Genomic DNA, 18,014 nt, shown 5'->3' on the forward strand with positions numbered 1-18,014 from the left:
AATGAGCATGATGATGATGATCTTAATTCTAGAAATTCAAAAGCTTATAATTTTAATACTATTATGAGATTATTGAGCTTTTTTCATGACTATCTAGATTTTATTCATTGTTGTTAATCTCACCTTATAATAATTGTTCCTTCAAAGTGAGATATAGCGATGATGATTGCTCCATAATATAAATCGGAGGTTACCGACATTACGTCACTCCGATAGAGTCATAGCTTTTATTTGGCTCTCATGCATGATTTATATATATATATATATATATATATATATATATATATATATATATATATATATATATATATATATATATATATATATATATACACCGAGCCGCGCTATAGTCGGCCGGGTACGACACCTATTGTGCAACCACTGATCAGTTGGTATTACACACCGAGTCCCGAAAGGGCCGGGTACGCTACACACCGAGTCCCGAAAGGGCCGGGTACGCTACACACCGAGTCCCGAAAGGGCCGGGTACGCTATACACCGAGTCCCGAAAGGGCCGGGTACGTATGTATGAAAAAGTTTTTTTTTTTAAAGGCTAAGCATGCATGACACCGCCTTATGAGGCATCCAAATGTACAGGTTATCTCTCTTATTCCATGTTACCTTTCATATCTATATTATGTTGTTATTCATGCCTTACATACTCAGTACATTATTCGTACTGATGTCCCTTCTTGTGGACGCTGCGCTAATGCCCGCAGGTAGGCAGAGAGATGGATCAGACCCGTAGGTGTTCTATCAGCGGATTCTCAGGAGCACTCCACTTACTTCGGAGCTGCAGTCTATTTGGTATTGGTCCTTATGATCATTTGTATTCCATGTATAGGCTCGTAGTCGTGTGTGTGTATAGTTAGATATTTTATAGCTCCACCGAGACATATTATTGTATAATATATTGGTAGCTTTGTCGCCTGGTGATGACGAGCATAATTGTTGATTATTATATAGAGATGCACCATTATGTTATGGTATATGTCCTTACAGGTTATGACAACCATGAGCTACCTTTGGGGTCCACCGTAAATGATTATGAGATGTATGCTTAGAGGTACTCGATAGGTTAGCTCTGGGTGCCCGTCATGGCCCTCTGGTTGGGTCGTGGCAAAACTGCTTTCAAAACTCCAATAGGCACATCTCCTTATAGATTAGTTTTTGGAAAAGCTTGTCATTTACCTGTTGAATTAGAGCATAAAGCATATTGGGCTATAAAATTGTTGAATCTAAATTTGCTAGATGCCTGTAAATACTGTTTATTGCGGGTTGATGAATTGGAGGAGCTCAGACTTGAACCATATGAAAATGCTAAATTGTACAAAGAAAATACAAAAAGGTGGCATGATAACCTCATTCGCCATAAGGATTTTAAAAATAGAGATCATGTTGTATTGTATAATAGTCGGTTAAGATTATTCCCTAGTGTCTTGACCCAACCAGGGGGCCGTGATGGGTACCCAGAGCTGACTACTGAGCACCACTCACAATGCTATCTATCATACCTAACCTGGACATATGTCATTTTCAACATGAAACTCGTCATGAGATGGTCATTAACGTTTATAAATCATATTTACATATATATATATATATATATATACATCAGCCAACCAAGCCACAAAAATGATATACAAAGCATACGCTGGTGTATTCATGAGACATCCACTACCCACGCATACGTATCTATGAGCCTCTACTGGAGTACTGAGACATAAGGACGGGACAGGACCCCGTCGTACCCAAATATGAACACAAAAGAATGCATCAATAAGCTGCACCTCCGGAGTAGTGGGGTGCTCCTGTGTAAGTGGATATAGCTCCTAAGAATCTGGGCCGCCTTCCTGTCTACCTGTGGGCATGAACACAGCATCTATAACAAGAAAGAACGTCAGTACGAACAATGTACCGAGTATGCAAGGCATACACAATAACATGATAAAGGGATTCAAGAATATAAGGTAAAGGGATAACTTGTAACTGATTGCCTCTTAAGGCAGAGTCATGTATGGTAACATATATAATAGTCAACATTATATCATATAAGCATATATATAATCCGACCATATAGGTACGGTGTGATCATCATTAGCCCGCATCCGGGGTAAACATCTCAAGCCGCCCACTAGTGGTGTCTGCCCGGCCATATAGGCACGGTGTAATCATCGTCATAGCTGCCCACTACGCCTATCGTAGTGGTGTCTGCCCGGCCAACTAGGCACGGTGTAGTCTTACATATATATAATCTAAAGCATGCATGAGAGCTCAAGTAAAAGCTATATCTCTATCGGAGTGACATAAGGTCGGGAGCCTCCGATTACATTATGGAATAATCCTTATCGCTATGTCTCACCTCAAAGGAACTATATCATGAGATGAGGTAACAACAAGAAATGACATCAATGGAATCATAAAGATAAGAATATCAAGCTCATCATAGCATCATTATCATCATCACTATCATGGAATATATCTCATCTCTATCTCATAAGAAGCTCTTAAGAATCTTTAACTTTCATCTTTGGAATGTAAGAAAGTCATGGAAATATAGAGAAGAAGTCATAATGTAAGATTCATACCCTTGAAAGAAGGGGACTAGCCTTACATACCTTTACGTCGCTCTAGCTTTATCGACTAATTGCTTCCCTCCAATACTCACAATTCTACATTCAAGAGAATTCGTACTAAGGTTAGATAACCGGAAACATGCTTTAGATATCAATTATCAAACTAAGAGCTAACGAAAATTGGGTAGCATCTCCTTTGTCTCAATGACTTCCTCCACATAATAAACAACTCCCAACATCAATAACAACACTCACAATATCTTAATCAATAACTTCATCAAGCTAGACATTATGCAATTCTCAACATTCCCTATCAAAATCATTCATAACCCTAACTATGGCACAATACGTCATATTCATTCAAATATACAATGCTTCTACAACATCTTTAATATCATTCATAGCAAGATTATACCCATTACGTATCAAGAACTATGATTCAAGTCAAGTTACTATTCAAGAATACCAATATTTCCATATTTGAACTCATACTCTACTTTCTTCCATAATCCAAGTCTTTCAACCACTCAATATTCTTAATAACATGGAATGAACATAAAACTCACCTTTGATTATGTAGGAATGGGCTTTGGATGAAAATACTTTACTTGGAGAGAAACCCAACTTCAATTCCAAAGAGATTCTTGGCTTCTAGCAACCCTAATGAACATCCAAACACTTGATTCCCTTAATTATTGGTGTTTGATCTTTGATTTCCTTGAATTTGTGTTTAAGTATGGTTTATGGAATGTTCTAGAGGTTTTGAGAGAGTGGAGAAGAATGAATGAAATGAAAAATAAGAACTTGGGGTCTCTTTTTATAAAAATTAAAATCTGCCCGCTATGGATTATACGGACACTTATATGGTCCGTATAATTTTATACGGTCCGTATAAGTGACCGTATAATACTTCCGTGGTGATCACCCCTCACCGTGACAGGTTATACGGACCATTATACGGACCGTATAAAGTTATACGGACCGTATAATGGGTCGTATAACTCACCTTCCTCCGAACTTGTTTTGTCGCTCCATTTGATCTCTAACCCTTATGGAACCTTCTTAACACTTGTTTAATACTTCATTAACAATCTAAGGAGCATTATAACTCTTCCTCAAGACATTATTAAATCAACATTAGCTCGGTTCTTTCCAAAACCTTTCCAAACACGACTTATGCTTCGCCCTCCTCAACGAACTTTCTTCTCTTGCCTCAAATGTCTTTGGAATCTTAATTAGAATCGTCAAGTACCCCTTCTTACATGTAGGGACATCATATACATCTCACCCTACGTTAGTCTATTTACCGCACAACGACATGAAATTTTTCGAGGTGTAACACTCTTCCCCCCTTTAAAAACATTCGTCCTCGAATGTTAAGTTCTCGGGAATTCTACAGAAATTTTGCCAGAGTTTCCCCTGTAATATGGCACTACCATCCTGTCACAACAACCCACAATAACATCGCCTCACAGGGCTACAACACAATGGCAAGAAAATATGGCCACACACGACCAAAAGCATTAAAAGAAAGCATTACATACCTTATGATAATGGCGTCTCATCTTGAATCTCTTTCGGGGGTGGAAACAATTGCGGATACTTGGACTTCATGTCTTCTTCCACTTCCCAAGTCATTTCCTCTCGGTTATTGTTTCTCCACAAGACCTTAACCGAGGCTACCTCTTTATTTCTAAGTTTCCGTACTTGCCTATCTAGTATGGCAATGGGTACCTCTTCATAAGCCAACTTCTCCGTAACTTGAACATCATCTACCGGCATGATCCTAGAAGGATCTCCAACGCACTTACAGAGCATCGATACATGGAAAACTGGATGGACTGATTCAAGTTCTGGAGGTAAGTCCAGTTCATAAGCTACTTGGCCTATCTTGCGGACTACCTTATAAGGTCCAATATATCGAGGACTCAATTTTCCCTTCTTGCCAAATCTCATCACGCCCTTCATCGGTGATACCTTCAGGAATACCCAATCATTAACTTGGAATTCTAAGTCTCGCCGACGGTTGTCCGCATAAGATTTCTGGCGACTTTGGGCTGTCAACAATCGATCTCGGATAACCTTGATCTTTTCCACCGCTTGTTGAATCAACTCCGGACCTATTAGTTGTACCTCTCCTACTTCAAACCACCCAATTGGCGATCTACACTTCCTTCCATATAGAGCTTCATACGGGGCCATCTGAATACTGGAATGATAGTTGTTGTTGTATGCAAACTCAATAAGAGGTAAGTGATCATCCCAACTACCTCCGAAATCTAGCACACATGCCCGTAACATATCTTCCAAGGTCTGAATGGTGCGTTCAGCTTGTCCATCTGTCTGAGGGTGAAATGTTGTGCTAAGCCTCACTTGAGTACCCAAACCTTCTTGGAAGGACTTCCAGAATTTAGCTGTAAATTGTGCTCCTCTATCAGTAATAATAGACACAGGGACACCATGAAGTCGCACTACTTCTTTAAGGTACAATTTTGCATAATAAAATAGGTAGTTCTGACTGGTAGAAAATGAGCCGACTTCGTGAGTCTATCAACAATTACCCATATGGAGTCATATTTGCGCCGAGAACGAGGCAAGCCTACAATGAAATCCATGTTAATTACTTCCCATTTCCAAGTTGGAATTTCCATCGCTTGCAATAATCCTCCTGGCTTCTGATGTTCAATCTTCACTTGTTGACAATTGGGACACTAGGCTACAAATTCTGCTATATCTTTCTTCATTCCATCCCACCAATACATTAACTTGAGATCGTGATACATCTTTGTTGCTCCTGGATGAATAGAATAACGGGAGTAATGAGCTTCTTCCGAACCGACGACGTAGTCCGCCACATCCGGCACACACAAACCGCCCCTCGATACTGAGAACTCCATCCACAGAAACCTCAAATGGTGACTTCTCTTTCTCAGGAAATGTATCTCTATAGTGACTCAACTGGGGATCTTCATATTGGCGCTCTCTCACCTCCATATCTAAGGATGAAACAGCTGGGTTGTGAATACCAACTCTTGCATTGCCTGAATCAATTAGACGAACTCCTAGGCTAGCTAGCTGGTGGAGCTCATGGACTAATTCTTTCTTCTCCGGAGGGACCTCACATAGACTACCCATTGATTTGCGGCTAAGTGCATCAGCTACTACATTCGCCTTTCCAGGATGATATAAAATACTCACATCATAATCTTTTAATAATTCTAACCACCGCCTCTGTCGTAGATTTAACTCCTTCTGCTTGAAAATATATTGGAGACTCTTGTGATCTGTATAAATATCAACATGTACACCGTACAAGTAATGTCTCCACATTTTTAGCGCATGAATAACCACAGCTAATTCAAGGTCATGGGTCGGATAGTTCTTTTCATGTTTCCGCAACTGTCGGGAAGCATAGGCAATGACTTTACCGTGCTGCATCAACACACAGCCCAATCCGACACCGGAGGCATCACAATAAACAACATAACCATCTGGTCCTTCTGGAAGTGTCAGGACTGGGGCTGAAGTTAATTTGTCCTTCAATTCCTGAAAACTGCGTTCACAAGCATCGGTCCACTGAAATTTTGCTAATTTCTGAGTTAGCTTCGTTAATGGTGCTGAAATAGAAGAAAATCCTTCCACAAATCTTCTATAATAGCCTGCTAATCCCAAAAAGCTACGGACCTCTGTAGGTGTTGTAGGCCTTGGCCAAGTCTTCACAGCCTCAATTTTCTGAATATCTACTCGAATGCCGTCAGCTGAAATAATATGGCCCAGAAAAGTTACAGAATTCAGCCAGAACTCACATTTCAAAAATTTAGCATACAACTCACGAGCCCGAAGAATCCCAAGGACAATACGCAAATGGTCTGCATGCTCCGCTTCTGTCCGAGAGTATACTAGAATATCATCGATGAACACGATCACAAACAGATCTAAGAAAGGCCTGAATACATTATTCATCAAATTCATAAACACCGCCGGAGCGTTAGTCAACCCAAATGACATCACCCGAAATTCATAATGGCCATATCTGGTTCTGAAAGCCGTTTTGGGAATATCTTCTTCTCTAACTCTCACTTGATGATACCCCGATCTCAGATCAATTTTGGAAAACCACTTGGCACCCTGTAATTGGTCAAACAAATCATCGATTCTCGAAAGAGGATATTTATTCTTTATCGTCACCTTGTTCAACTGCCTATAGTCGATGCACATTCGCAAAGATCCATCTTTCTTTCTTACGAACAAGACAGGTGCTCCCCATGGCGATGAACTGGGTCTAATGAATCCCTTCTCAAGCAAATCCTTCAATTGTGCCTTTAACTCTTTCAATTCTGCAGGAGCCATTCTGTAAGGAGGAATAGATATAGGTTTAGTATCCGGCAGCACATCAATAGCAAAATCAATCTCCCGCTCCGGTGGAAGGCCTGGAAGTTCATCTGGAAATACATCCGAAAATTCATTTACTACCGAGACGGATTGAAAAGTCGGCGGCTTTGCTTCGGTGTCATGAACTCGGACTAAATGATAAATATAGCCTTTAGCGATCATCTTCCTCGCCTTGAGGTAGGAAATAAACCTACCTCTAGGAGATGCTGTGTTACCTTTCCATTCAAGCACTGGTTCTCCTGGAAATTGGAATCGAACTATCTTTGTTCTGCAATCCACATTAGCATAACAAGAGGCCAACCAATCCATGCCCATAATCACATCAAAATCTAACATTTCCAGCTCAACCAAATCAACTTTAGTCTGACGATCACATACCACAATCACACAATTTTTATACACTTGTCTAGCTATTACCGGGTCACCAACAGGAGTAGATACCTCAAAAGGCTTTATTGGCTCGGGTTTCACCCCAATACGATCAGCAATATACGGAGTAATATACGACAAGGTAGAACCCGGATCAATCAATGCATAAACATCATGGGAGAATATGGATAGTGTACCTGTAACCACATCTGGGGAGGACTCAAGATCCTGACGTCCGGCTAAAGCATAAATACGGGGCTGGGTGCCACCTGAACTGGATGCTCCCCCTCTGCCCCTACCACGGCCTGCTGAAGTCTGGCGAGTCGGTCCTACCGGGCGCACGGACGAGGAAGAACTAGCTGCTGATCCTGTGGGCTAGGCCCCAACTCTACCACCCATCGATGGACAATCACGCATCATATGCCCAACCTGACCACAGGCATAGCAAGCATCTGAACCTCGGCGACACTGACCTGAATGTAATCTACCGCACTGGCTGCATCGTGGAACCGGTGGTCTCCTCCGACTATAATCACCTCCAAACTGGGAACTCGAAACTCTCGAACTCTGACCCTGACCATAATAAATGGGGCGGTCAAATCTCCTGCCCGCAAATCGAGGAGGTGCACTAGTCGCAGACTGGCCTGAGTATCGAGAAAATGGCTGCCTCTGACCCCCTCTGTACTCGCTACTAGCACCCGCAGATCTGGCTCTCTTACTATGCCCGTTATTCATATCACGCTTGCCCCGGCACGACTGCTGTTGCTCCTCTAAGTTCTGGGCATGAGCCTGAATACGAAAAATGTCCATCCCCTCCTGTAGTGAAGCTGTCAAGCAATCTTTGAACAAATGTGGCCCTAAGCCACTCACATATCGATGTACTCTATCTCCCATATCCGCTACCATAGTCGGGGCATACCTAGCCAATGAATTAAAATGAAGGTTGTACTCTCGGGCACTCATATTCCCTTGCTTAAGATTCAAGAATTTATCAGCTCTGGCCCGACGGACCTCGGGTGGCAAATAATGACGGATAAAAGCATTCACGAACTCTTGCCAAACCGGGGGAGGCACATTTTCCCCTCTTGAAGAAATCCAATTGTTATACCATAGAACCGCCACATCCCGCAACCTATAAGATGCCAACTCCACTGACTCGGTATCCGAAGCATGGATGATCCTCAACGTCCTCAATATCTCATCTATAAAGCCTTGCGGGTCTTCATCCGGCTTTGACCCAAAAAATTCTGGAGGATTTAAACTCATAAAATCACGAGCCCTTGCACTAACCGCCCGATCACCTGGGCCCGTACTCTGTCGTTGAGCCTGAGCGGCAACCAACTGAGTCAATAGCTGAATAGCCTCGGTCATCTGTTGACCCGAAGCACCCGGTGGAGGAACTGGAGGCATAGGAGCTGGAGTAGAGACCCCTTCTTGTTCTTCTAGAATAGGCTGAGTGTGGGAGGTATGGGATGGAGCCTCATTATGGGATTCACCTTCTTCTATATTCGTTGGTGGCTCCCTTTCCATCCGCCTTTCTATCGTAGCCTTGCCCTTCTGGGCGGCTGTGGCTTTTCTCTTTACCGGCATCGCTGAAATCATAACGCACAATTAGGGAAAAGGAAATCTTATAACATAGCTCTATCGCACGATCTAATAAGAAGAAAGATGGTCATTTTTCCTAAATGCCCCGCAGCCTCTTGTTTATAAGTGTGGCGCGCTTCACACCCATAAATGAGACTCTGCTGGACACGGCTCGTAGACACACCCTAGGATGGAACTGCTCTGATACCACTTTTGTCACGACCCAACCAGTGGGCCATGATGGGTACCCGGAGCTGACTACCGAGCACCACTCCCAATGCTATCTACCATACCCAACCTGGACATATGTCATTTTCAACACGAAACTCTCATAAGACGGTCATTAACGTTTATAAATACATATATATATATATATATATACATCATACACACTCACGAAGCTACCAAAATGATATACAAAGCATATGCTGGTGTATTCATGAGACATCTACTACCCACGCATACGTATCTACGAGCCTCTACTGGAGTACTGAGACATAAGGACGGGACAGGACCCCGTCATACCCAAATATGAACACAAAAGAATGCATCAATAAAATGGCACCTCCGGAGAGAGTAGTGGGGTGCTCTTGTGTAAGCGGATATAGCTCCTAAGAATCTGGGCCGCCTCCCTGTCTACCTGTGGGCATGAACACAACGTCCATAAAAAGAAAGGACGTCAGTACGAACAATGTACTGAGTATGTAAGGCATACACAATAACATGATAAAGGGATGCAAGAATATAAGATAAAGGGATAACCTGTAACTGATTGCCTCTTAAGGTGGAGTCATGCATGCTAACTTATATAATAATCAACATCATATCATATAAGCATATATATATATATATATATATATATATATATATATATATATATATATATATATAGGTATGGTGTGAGCATCATTAGCCCGCGTCCGGGGTTAAACATCTCAAGTCGCCCACTAGTGGTGTCTTCCCGGCCATATAGGCACGGTGTAATCATCATCATAGCTTCCCACTATGCCTATCGTAGTGGTGTCTGCCTGGCCAACTAGGCACGGTGTAGTCTTACATATACATAATCTAAAGCATGCATGAGAGCTCAAGTAAAAGCTATATCTCTATCGGAGTGACATAAGGTCGGGAGCCTCCGATTACATTATGGAATAATCCTTATCGCTATGTCTCACCTCAAAGGACCTATATCACGAGACGAGGTAACAACAAGAAATGACATCAATGGAATCATAAAGATAAGAATATCAAGCTCATCATAGCATCATCACTATCATGGAATATATCTCATCTCTATCTCAGAAGAAGCTCTTAAGAATCTTTAACTTTCATCTTTGGAATGTAAGAAAGTCATGGAAATATAGAAAAGAAGTCATAATATAGGAGTCATGCCTTTGAAAGAAAGGGACTAGCCTTACATACCTTTACGTCGCTCTAGCTTTATCGACTAATTGCTTCCCTCCAATACTCACAATTCTACATTCAAGAGAATTTGTACTAAGATTAGATAACCGGAAACATACTTGAAGCTAAACTAAGGCGACTAAGGGCTAACAAAAATTGGGCAGCACTTCCTTTGTTTCTACAACTTTCTCCATATGATACAACAACTCCCAAACATCAATAACAACATCCATAATATCATAATCAATAAACTTGTTAAGCTAGGCATTATTCAATTCTCAAAATTCCCTCTCAAAGTCATCCATGACCATAGTTACTATCCAACATCATATTCATTCAAATATAACACTTCTCTAACATCCTTGATATCATTCATAATACGATTATAGCCATAACATGTCAAGAACTATCATTCAAGTCAAGTCACTATTCAAGAATACCATTATTTCCATATTTGAACCTCATACCCTACTTTCTTCCATAATCCAAGTCTTTCAACCACTCAATAATCTTAATAACATGGAATGAACATAAAACTCACCTTTGATGATATAGGATTTAGCTTTGGATGGTAATACTAATACTTGGAGAGAAACCCAACTTCAACTCCAACTAGATGCTTTGCTTCTAGCAACCCTAATGAACATCCAAACACTTGATTCCCTTGATTATTGGTGTTTGATCTTTGATTCACCTTGAATTTATGTTGGTATAGTTTATGGAATGTTTTAGAGCTCTTGAGAGGTGTAGAGAATGAATGAAATGAAAAATGAGAGCTTGGGGTCTCTTTTTATAAAAATTAAAATCTGCCCGCTATGGATTAGCGGACACTTATACGGTCCGTATAATTTTATACGGTCCGTATAAGTGATCGTATAATACTCCCAGTGATCACCCCTCACTGTGACTGTTATACGGACCATTATACGGACCGTATAATGGGTCGTATAACTCACCTTCCTCCCGAACTTGTTTTGTCGCTCCCTTTGGTCTTCAACCCTTATGGAACCTTCTTAACACTTGTTTAACACTTCATTAACAATCTCAGGAGCATTATAACTCTTCCGTCAAGAAATCATTGAATCAACATTAGCTCGGTTCTTTCCAAAACCTTTCCAAACACGACTTATGCTTCGCCCTCCTTAACGAACTTCCTTCTCTTGCCTCAAATATCTTTGGAATCTTAATTAGAATCGTCAAGTACCCCTTCTTACATGTAGGGACATCATATACATCTCACGCTGCGTTAGTCTATTTACTGCACAACGACATGAAATTTTTCGAGGTGTAACACCTGGTAAGTTTAAGTCACGCTGGACAGGACCATACGTTGTAACAAAAGGAACCCCCTATGGTGCCATTGAAATACAACATATAGATCGGGGTGAAAAATTCAAAGTAAATGGTCATCATTTGAAGCCTTATGTCACCAGAATCTTCGACAAACAGGCTTCAACTATCCTTTTTACTTGAATATATATATATATATATATATAAAAGTCGAGCTGGCGACATTAAACTCAGAACTATTTTCTTATTCCCTCATTAATCTTTTAAACAGTTATTAATAGTAATATAAGCTATTCCCTTTTAAGTAATTATTTATAGTAATGTTTTATGTATAAAAAAAAATGAAAACTTTGAGGAAACTTACTTTATAAGTAAGTTGGATAAAAATGACCTTTTGATTGTATGTTTCTGCACATTTAGACGTGGACCTACTTTTGCAAATAAAATTACTTGTCTTTGATACCATACTTCCACGTATTGATGTAGCAAAAATAGTTTTGTTTCACACAACTCCTTATATCAGTTATTATTAGTTATGCTTTTTTTTTTAAAAAAGAGAGAGAGAGAGAGAGAGAGAGGGAAGGAGTTTTACATGATATAAAAATGAGTTAAACCATATAAAAAAATATGTGATGAATCTACCTATTAATTTTCCTTAGATATGTACGTTCTATACATATACCTATACATATATTTAACACATATACCTATATATTATACTCTTACTACATATATAATATAATATACAATTATTGAGACTAAATTAAAAAAATCTTTTACCCTTGTGGCTAAGTTTAGTGAGAAGTCTCTTAGTGTGCAGGAATGCAAAAGGACTTGTACATGGATAGAGAATAAAGCTGAAAGGTAATCATTAATAGTAAAAGGTATATGTATACACAGCAAACTAATTTGCCATCCAAAACCTGTGTACACAGTACACACTGATCTTACCATTTTAAAATATAGAGGAACCGCCATATATAGTGGTATAGCGTCTCTACAGGTCACTTTGCTCCTATAAAGTCTCTCAACCCAATTAATAAATGAACTCATAAGTCAAAAACAATACTAAAATAGCAGTTCATCTCTTTAACTCTATTTAGCCAAAAAAAAATTGTTTTTATCTCAAAACTCAGTTCTGAAAATGGCACCACAACGTCTTAGAAATATCAACAGGTTTGATAGGAATAGGTTTGTTTCTCTTGAAGCCGACGAATGGGAAAAGGAAGCAATGCAATATCCTCTCATTGAAGAACGCGGACTCGCCCTTACAGAAGAGGATGATGAGCAGATTCAACCTGTGCTTACTGAAATTGAACCACGTCGCTGGACCAAATTTGCCCGAAATCCCGGACCGGCAGTGTTAATGCTTGTACGAGAATTTTACTCCAATATGGATGTAACAACTAATGCTTCCACTGTTAGGGGACGTACTATCTTCTTTGCTCCAAGCGTCATCAATAGGATGTATGAAACCCCTGATTTGGAAGAAGAAGCCTTGCAAGCTTTGCTTTGCAATCCAGTTTGGGATGACGAGATTGCTCCAGGTCTCTGCCCTCTTGGAATTGAATGGCATGTTGATCAACATGGGCAGCGAGATTGGTTTCCGACCAAAAATCTCAGTTTAGTAGCGAAGGTATGGATGCTATTCTTGAGTTCCAGATTAGAACCAAATAGAAACACCTATGAAATTCGACCTAGGAGAGCTCGTTGGTTATATGCGATCATGCATCACTATCCTATTAACGTAGGCAGAATCATATGTGACACCATGAAGCGTTGTCGAACAAAAAAATCTGTGAAATCTATGTCTTTTGGATCTACTATCACCCTGTTGATCGAAATATTTGGAAACCCACCCACTCCGGACTTTGGATTTGTTCTACCATCCAACATTGGGATGCCGACATTGCGCGCTCTTGGCCCATGTGTTGGACTGAATAATGGGCCAGGAAGACGACCACCAGGGCGTGGAGAACTTGCTGCATATTTTGAAAGGTTGGACGAAAGAATTGACCATATCTACAACGAACAACAACAGATAAGGCATGAACTCGTTGCACTACGAGCAATGCAAATAGAGCATATGTTTTATACTACCACCATTTTACAAAACTTTGGGTATATGATAATTACTGTGGTAGCTATATTGCGATTACCTAATATCCCTACCACCCCTCCGTTTGCTTTACAGAACACAGGTTTCAACTTCCCTGTAGGACAAATGAATTGTCAGCCACCACCACAGGGAAATCAAGTTTTATGCGGAGAAGTCGCAGCTGAAATTGTCCCACATCCAGGTGCTCAAGGTAATCATGTAGTTGAACCTGGATTTGTTGATCCAGCATATGCGGGGTGTGCGGATATCGAAATGGAGTTAGAGCGGCCTATTGGAATGGCATCGGGAGCAAGTGTTGGTAGTGGAATGAACTCTTCTAATATCGTTGATGGAAATGGTGCCAGTAGCAGTACAACTAAGGAGTAATACCCCCAAAACCCCCCATCTTGAGTCTTACATTCGGGACAATGTAAGATTAAAGTGCAGGGGAGGTAACATCAGTAACATCTTTTTGTGTCCTTTGTTTGGTCCGAAGTCTTAAGTTGTTGAAGTTAGTTTTTGTGGAAGAATATGAATGTGGACTATAAGTGAAGGAGTAGAGGAAAGGATCTCTTTGGTTTTGTTTTTGTACCTGCTCCTTCACATAAAGTCCACAAGGTAGAATTAGCTAGTTTTCTGATGCATATAATAGTCTAGAGATGCATCTATGTACTACCCTATATATATATATATATATATATATATATATATATATTTACTGATGCATATGTTAATGTAAAAATGCATAATTTTGTTAATATAATGATGCTAATATTATTATTAGTTTATTATGGAGATGAATGCTTAGCAAGTACTGTGATTGGTTTCCTTTTGGTTTTAACTGTGAAGGTGTGGATTGTTAGAGGTTAATCAATTATTAAGCCAAAATTTGAGGTTTCTTCATCTGCTAAGCCTGTGCTAATTTATTTGTGAAGAGTTTGCCTCATAAATTGTTTCTAATGGTGGTTAAGATAGTGTCAAAGCTTAATTTGATTTTAAATGTTGTGCAGAAAGTTGAAAAAGGATTAATTTTTCTACTTTCAATTCTAGAATAAGTTCCTAGTTATCTACCTTTGCATACAATGCCATGGATTAATGTGGGTAGATACAAGAACTTATCCTGTTTGTTTTACTCAAGCACCGTTTTGATAGAAATATTTAGTAGACTTGTACTTCTATTGCTGCAGGAAAATAACCAGGTGAGGCTTGAACCATCTCTTATTCCATCTAAAATTTGCATTTAACTGTTGGTGTTCTTTGGACAAGGCATTGTTGTTTAATACTAATATACACTTGCTTGATTAGGCTCTGTCAAACATAAAAAAAAAATGGACTCAATTCCTTTGGATTCATTTTTTTTTCTGGCCAGAATAATCAAGACACCGTCTCATAGATCGTTAAATTGATAAATTTGACTAATGCACCATAATGCGAAAGAATTTGACAACTCCTTTATTTGAAACCTCGAGACGCAGTTTAAACAGAAATACAAGAAATAAGCAAAGAATTGAAATATCACTTGCTATTTTAAGATCTTTTCTGGAAAAAAGATCCTTCACTTGAAATTTTTGTTCTATCATTCTTGTATTAAGTTTAGCAGTAAAGTACTGAAATGTTCTAATTTCAATCAGCTCAATTGCATCATTTAAAGTGTTGAAAATTACTAGAACTCGCCTTGTTTGTTATTAAGGCGAAATCTTAAACTGCACTGATCTGGAAAATGAATTAGGCCTTCTTCAAATCCCATATAACTAAACACTTTAGTCACTTAAAAAAAATCCCTAGTTTTCTAGATTTGAGCCTGAAACCATTTCTTGAAGCAAACCTATTCTGTTAAGCTATATTGACATATTCTGCTCATGTATTGCAGAAACTCTCTCAGAAAAATAATAAATAGTTTGTTTACCATATGTTTTTTCCCATATAGCCAAAATGCTCTGTTTGCTGAGATTGCACTTGAGAAAGGTTATAGAATTCAAAAAAAAAAAAAAAAAAAAAAAAAAAATTGAAGCTATATATATGTATGAATAATGAATAAATTGTTGTGAACAACATCCAGTCGATCTACTTATGTGGTACGGTTGTTGAAATTTGAAGGATAGCTGAACTTGAAAAACAATTCCATCCTTCCAATGCCAAGGGAACAGATCAGTCACTATAAATATATACCCTATGCCCTACCAAAGCACTCAACCAGCATTACAAGCCAGTATAAAGTCCTAAAAGATTCTACGATTAGTGTTAGTTTACATTAGTGGAGATTTACAAACAGGGCAAGCCTATGGTTATTTAATATACACTATTCTATGATTATCTTGGACAAAATTGATTGATGAATATTTTCTGTATGTAAAAGTTGATCTTATGCAGGATGATAGATAAAAGATCAAAAAGGAAGAACCGATTCTAGAAACTTTATTAAAAATAACAGGTGATATCAAATTCTTTGGGAAATTCGAGTAACTATGTACTAACTGTTGACTTGAGTGTTTTCTTACATAAGGAGGTCAGAAATTTCCTCGAGGACGATAAAATGCTAAGTGTGGTGCAGTTTGATGAGATAAAAATATTATGCTTAAAATAAGTATGTTATTTTTTTTTTCATATTAATATTTATACTTTCTTTGCAGGAAATGACATAATTTGAATAAAAAATAAAGAAAAACTAAGAAAGCTAAAGGAAAAGGAAGACATACCTTATTCTCAGTAAAAGAAAGGGAGCAGCTATGTATACATGCAAGTTGGAAAAAGAGTTCGTGAACATACCATTTTCTTTAATCAACATCCTATTGCTGATTGGCTAAATTGGAAGCAAAATATTGCAAAAAGCTTGTGTGCACAGGGGAAGATATTGCTGAAGAAAAAAACTCTATAAATATCAACATTTGAAGCTGCTTATGGGGACCGAAAACGCAGAGGAAGCAAAATAATACTTTGTTTCCATTCTAGAGCCTTTTCTTTATAGCTTCTTCGGTTATTCAGTGTAGGAAGTTATTCTAGTTCCTGCTTTTAATTAAATAGTGAAATTATTCTTCTTGAATATTTCTCCTATTTTCTTATTTAATGGATTTAATATTTCCATTAGTAGTACTAACTCCAATATGGAGTAACTTTCTTATGTGTTGGGAGAATGACGGATCTTAATATTTCTATATAATAGTAGTTATTATTCCTCAATTTCACATGTTTGAGCTGAAGCTTTTTATTTAACTTTATCTGCTTTATAGTTAGATGTTATATTATTTTTTAGTGTCTATCAAATTTATGCTACAAATTATCTTTTTACTAATTCTGTCATCGAAAGAGGCGGAAGAAGTAACGTAAGTTAATTGTCGCATTGATAGATGTTAACGTTTATTTAGTAACATCTATCTCTTTTATGTTATAATTAATTTTAAACTTATTTGTAATCGAGAGAGGTGGATAGTGTAGTAATTAGTTATGGCAAGTAAGGTAACCGAAAGGGACTTACTATAAAGAGCATGTTTCAGTTCAAGCATACATTCCTTGTTCTTCAACATTACTGTTTTGATAATTAATTTGTATAACCGAGAGGAGTGCAATTAATTGTTCAACTTAAGTAATAATATATAAATGTAATCGCAAGAGGCATTTATACATTTTTGAGAAATAAAAATTGGAGAATAAATAAATTTACTATATAATAGACATATTAAGTGAAGTCGACATCCCAACACTTTTATTATATTTGTAAAAAAATTAAAATATTACTCCATTGCTTTATTTACACATTTTTAGTTAATTTCCTCATCAATCAACTCTTTCTGATATTCTCAAATAGTAATTAAAATAAGAAACATTCGTAGAATAGATAAATCAATCTCTATGGGTTCAACATCTTTCTATACTATAATTTGACAGAGTACGAGTTAAATTTCATATAAGCTAAACACTCGTCAATGAACTATGTCTATCCATATTTTAAACTCTGTTTCTTCTTAAACCATAAACACTTATCTTTGAACTTGAAACTTATCAACCTCAAACCTATCAAGTTGAAAAGAAAACCAGGGGTATTTAGAGCTACATAGGCAGACATCATTTTAGTTAGGCAAACCAAACAACCACTATTTAACATGATTCAATATGTAATTCGGGAAATTTTAACAAGCATTCAGGTTCATTAGACATCTTAATCAGAAGAATAGCTAGATATTCCTGAAGGAAGAGAATTCTCAATCCCTAAGACTAGTAACTGATTTGGAATTAAAGTCAAAAAATGATTATAGCTCAGAAGGTATATTTCATAACTCAAAAGTTTTTTACAACAAGAAAACAAA

General features: G+C 38.3%; 1 protein-coding gene across 1 annotated transcript; it reads left to right on the forward strand.

The window, feature by feature from the left end:
* Positions 1-12,298: 12,298 nt before the first annotated feature.
* Positions 12,299-14,629, forward strand: LOC132044937 (uncharacterized). The gene is made up of 2 exons (XM_059435476.1): positions 12,299-13,251; positions 13,835-14,629. Exons 1-2 carry the CDS (start codon positions 12,760-12,762, stop codon positions 13,841-13,843), a joined length of 501 nt encoding a protein of 166 aa, XP_059291459.1. The 5' UTR covers positions 12,299-12,759; the 3' UTR covers positions 13,844-14,629.
* Positions 14,630-18,014: the final 3,385 nt, after the last annotated feature.

Source organism: Lycium ferocissimum, unplaced genomic scaffold (genome assembly GCF_029784015.1).
Source record: "Lycium ferocissimum isolate CSIRO_LF1 unplaced genomic scaffold, AGI_CSIRO_Lferr_CH_V1 ctg5555, whole genome shotgun sequence".
In the NCBI taxonomy this organism is placed as follows: Eukaryota; Viridiplantae; Streptophyta; class Magnoliopsida; order Solanales; family Solanaceae; genus Lycium; species Lycium ferocissimum.

What these genes read in the sequence shown, in the direction of transcription:
- LOC132044937 (XM_059435476.1), top strand. Translation starts at nt 12,760, where the DNA reads ATGGCACCACAACGTCTTAGAAATATCAACAGGTTTGATAGGAATAGG.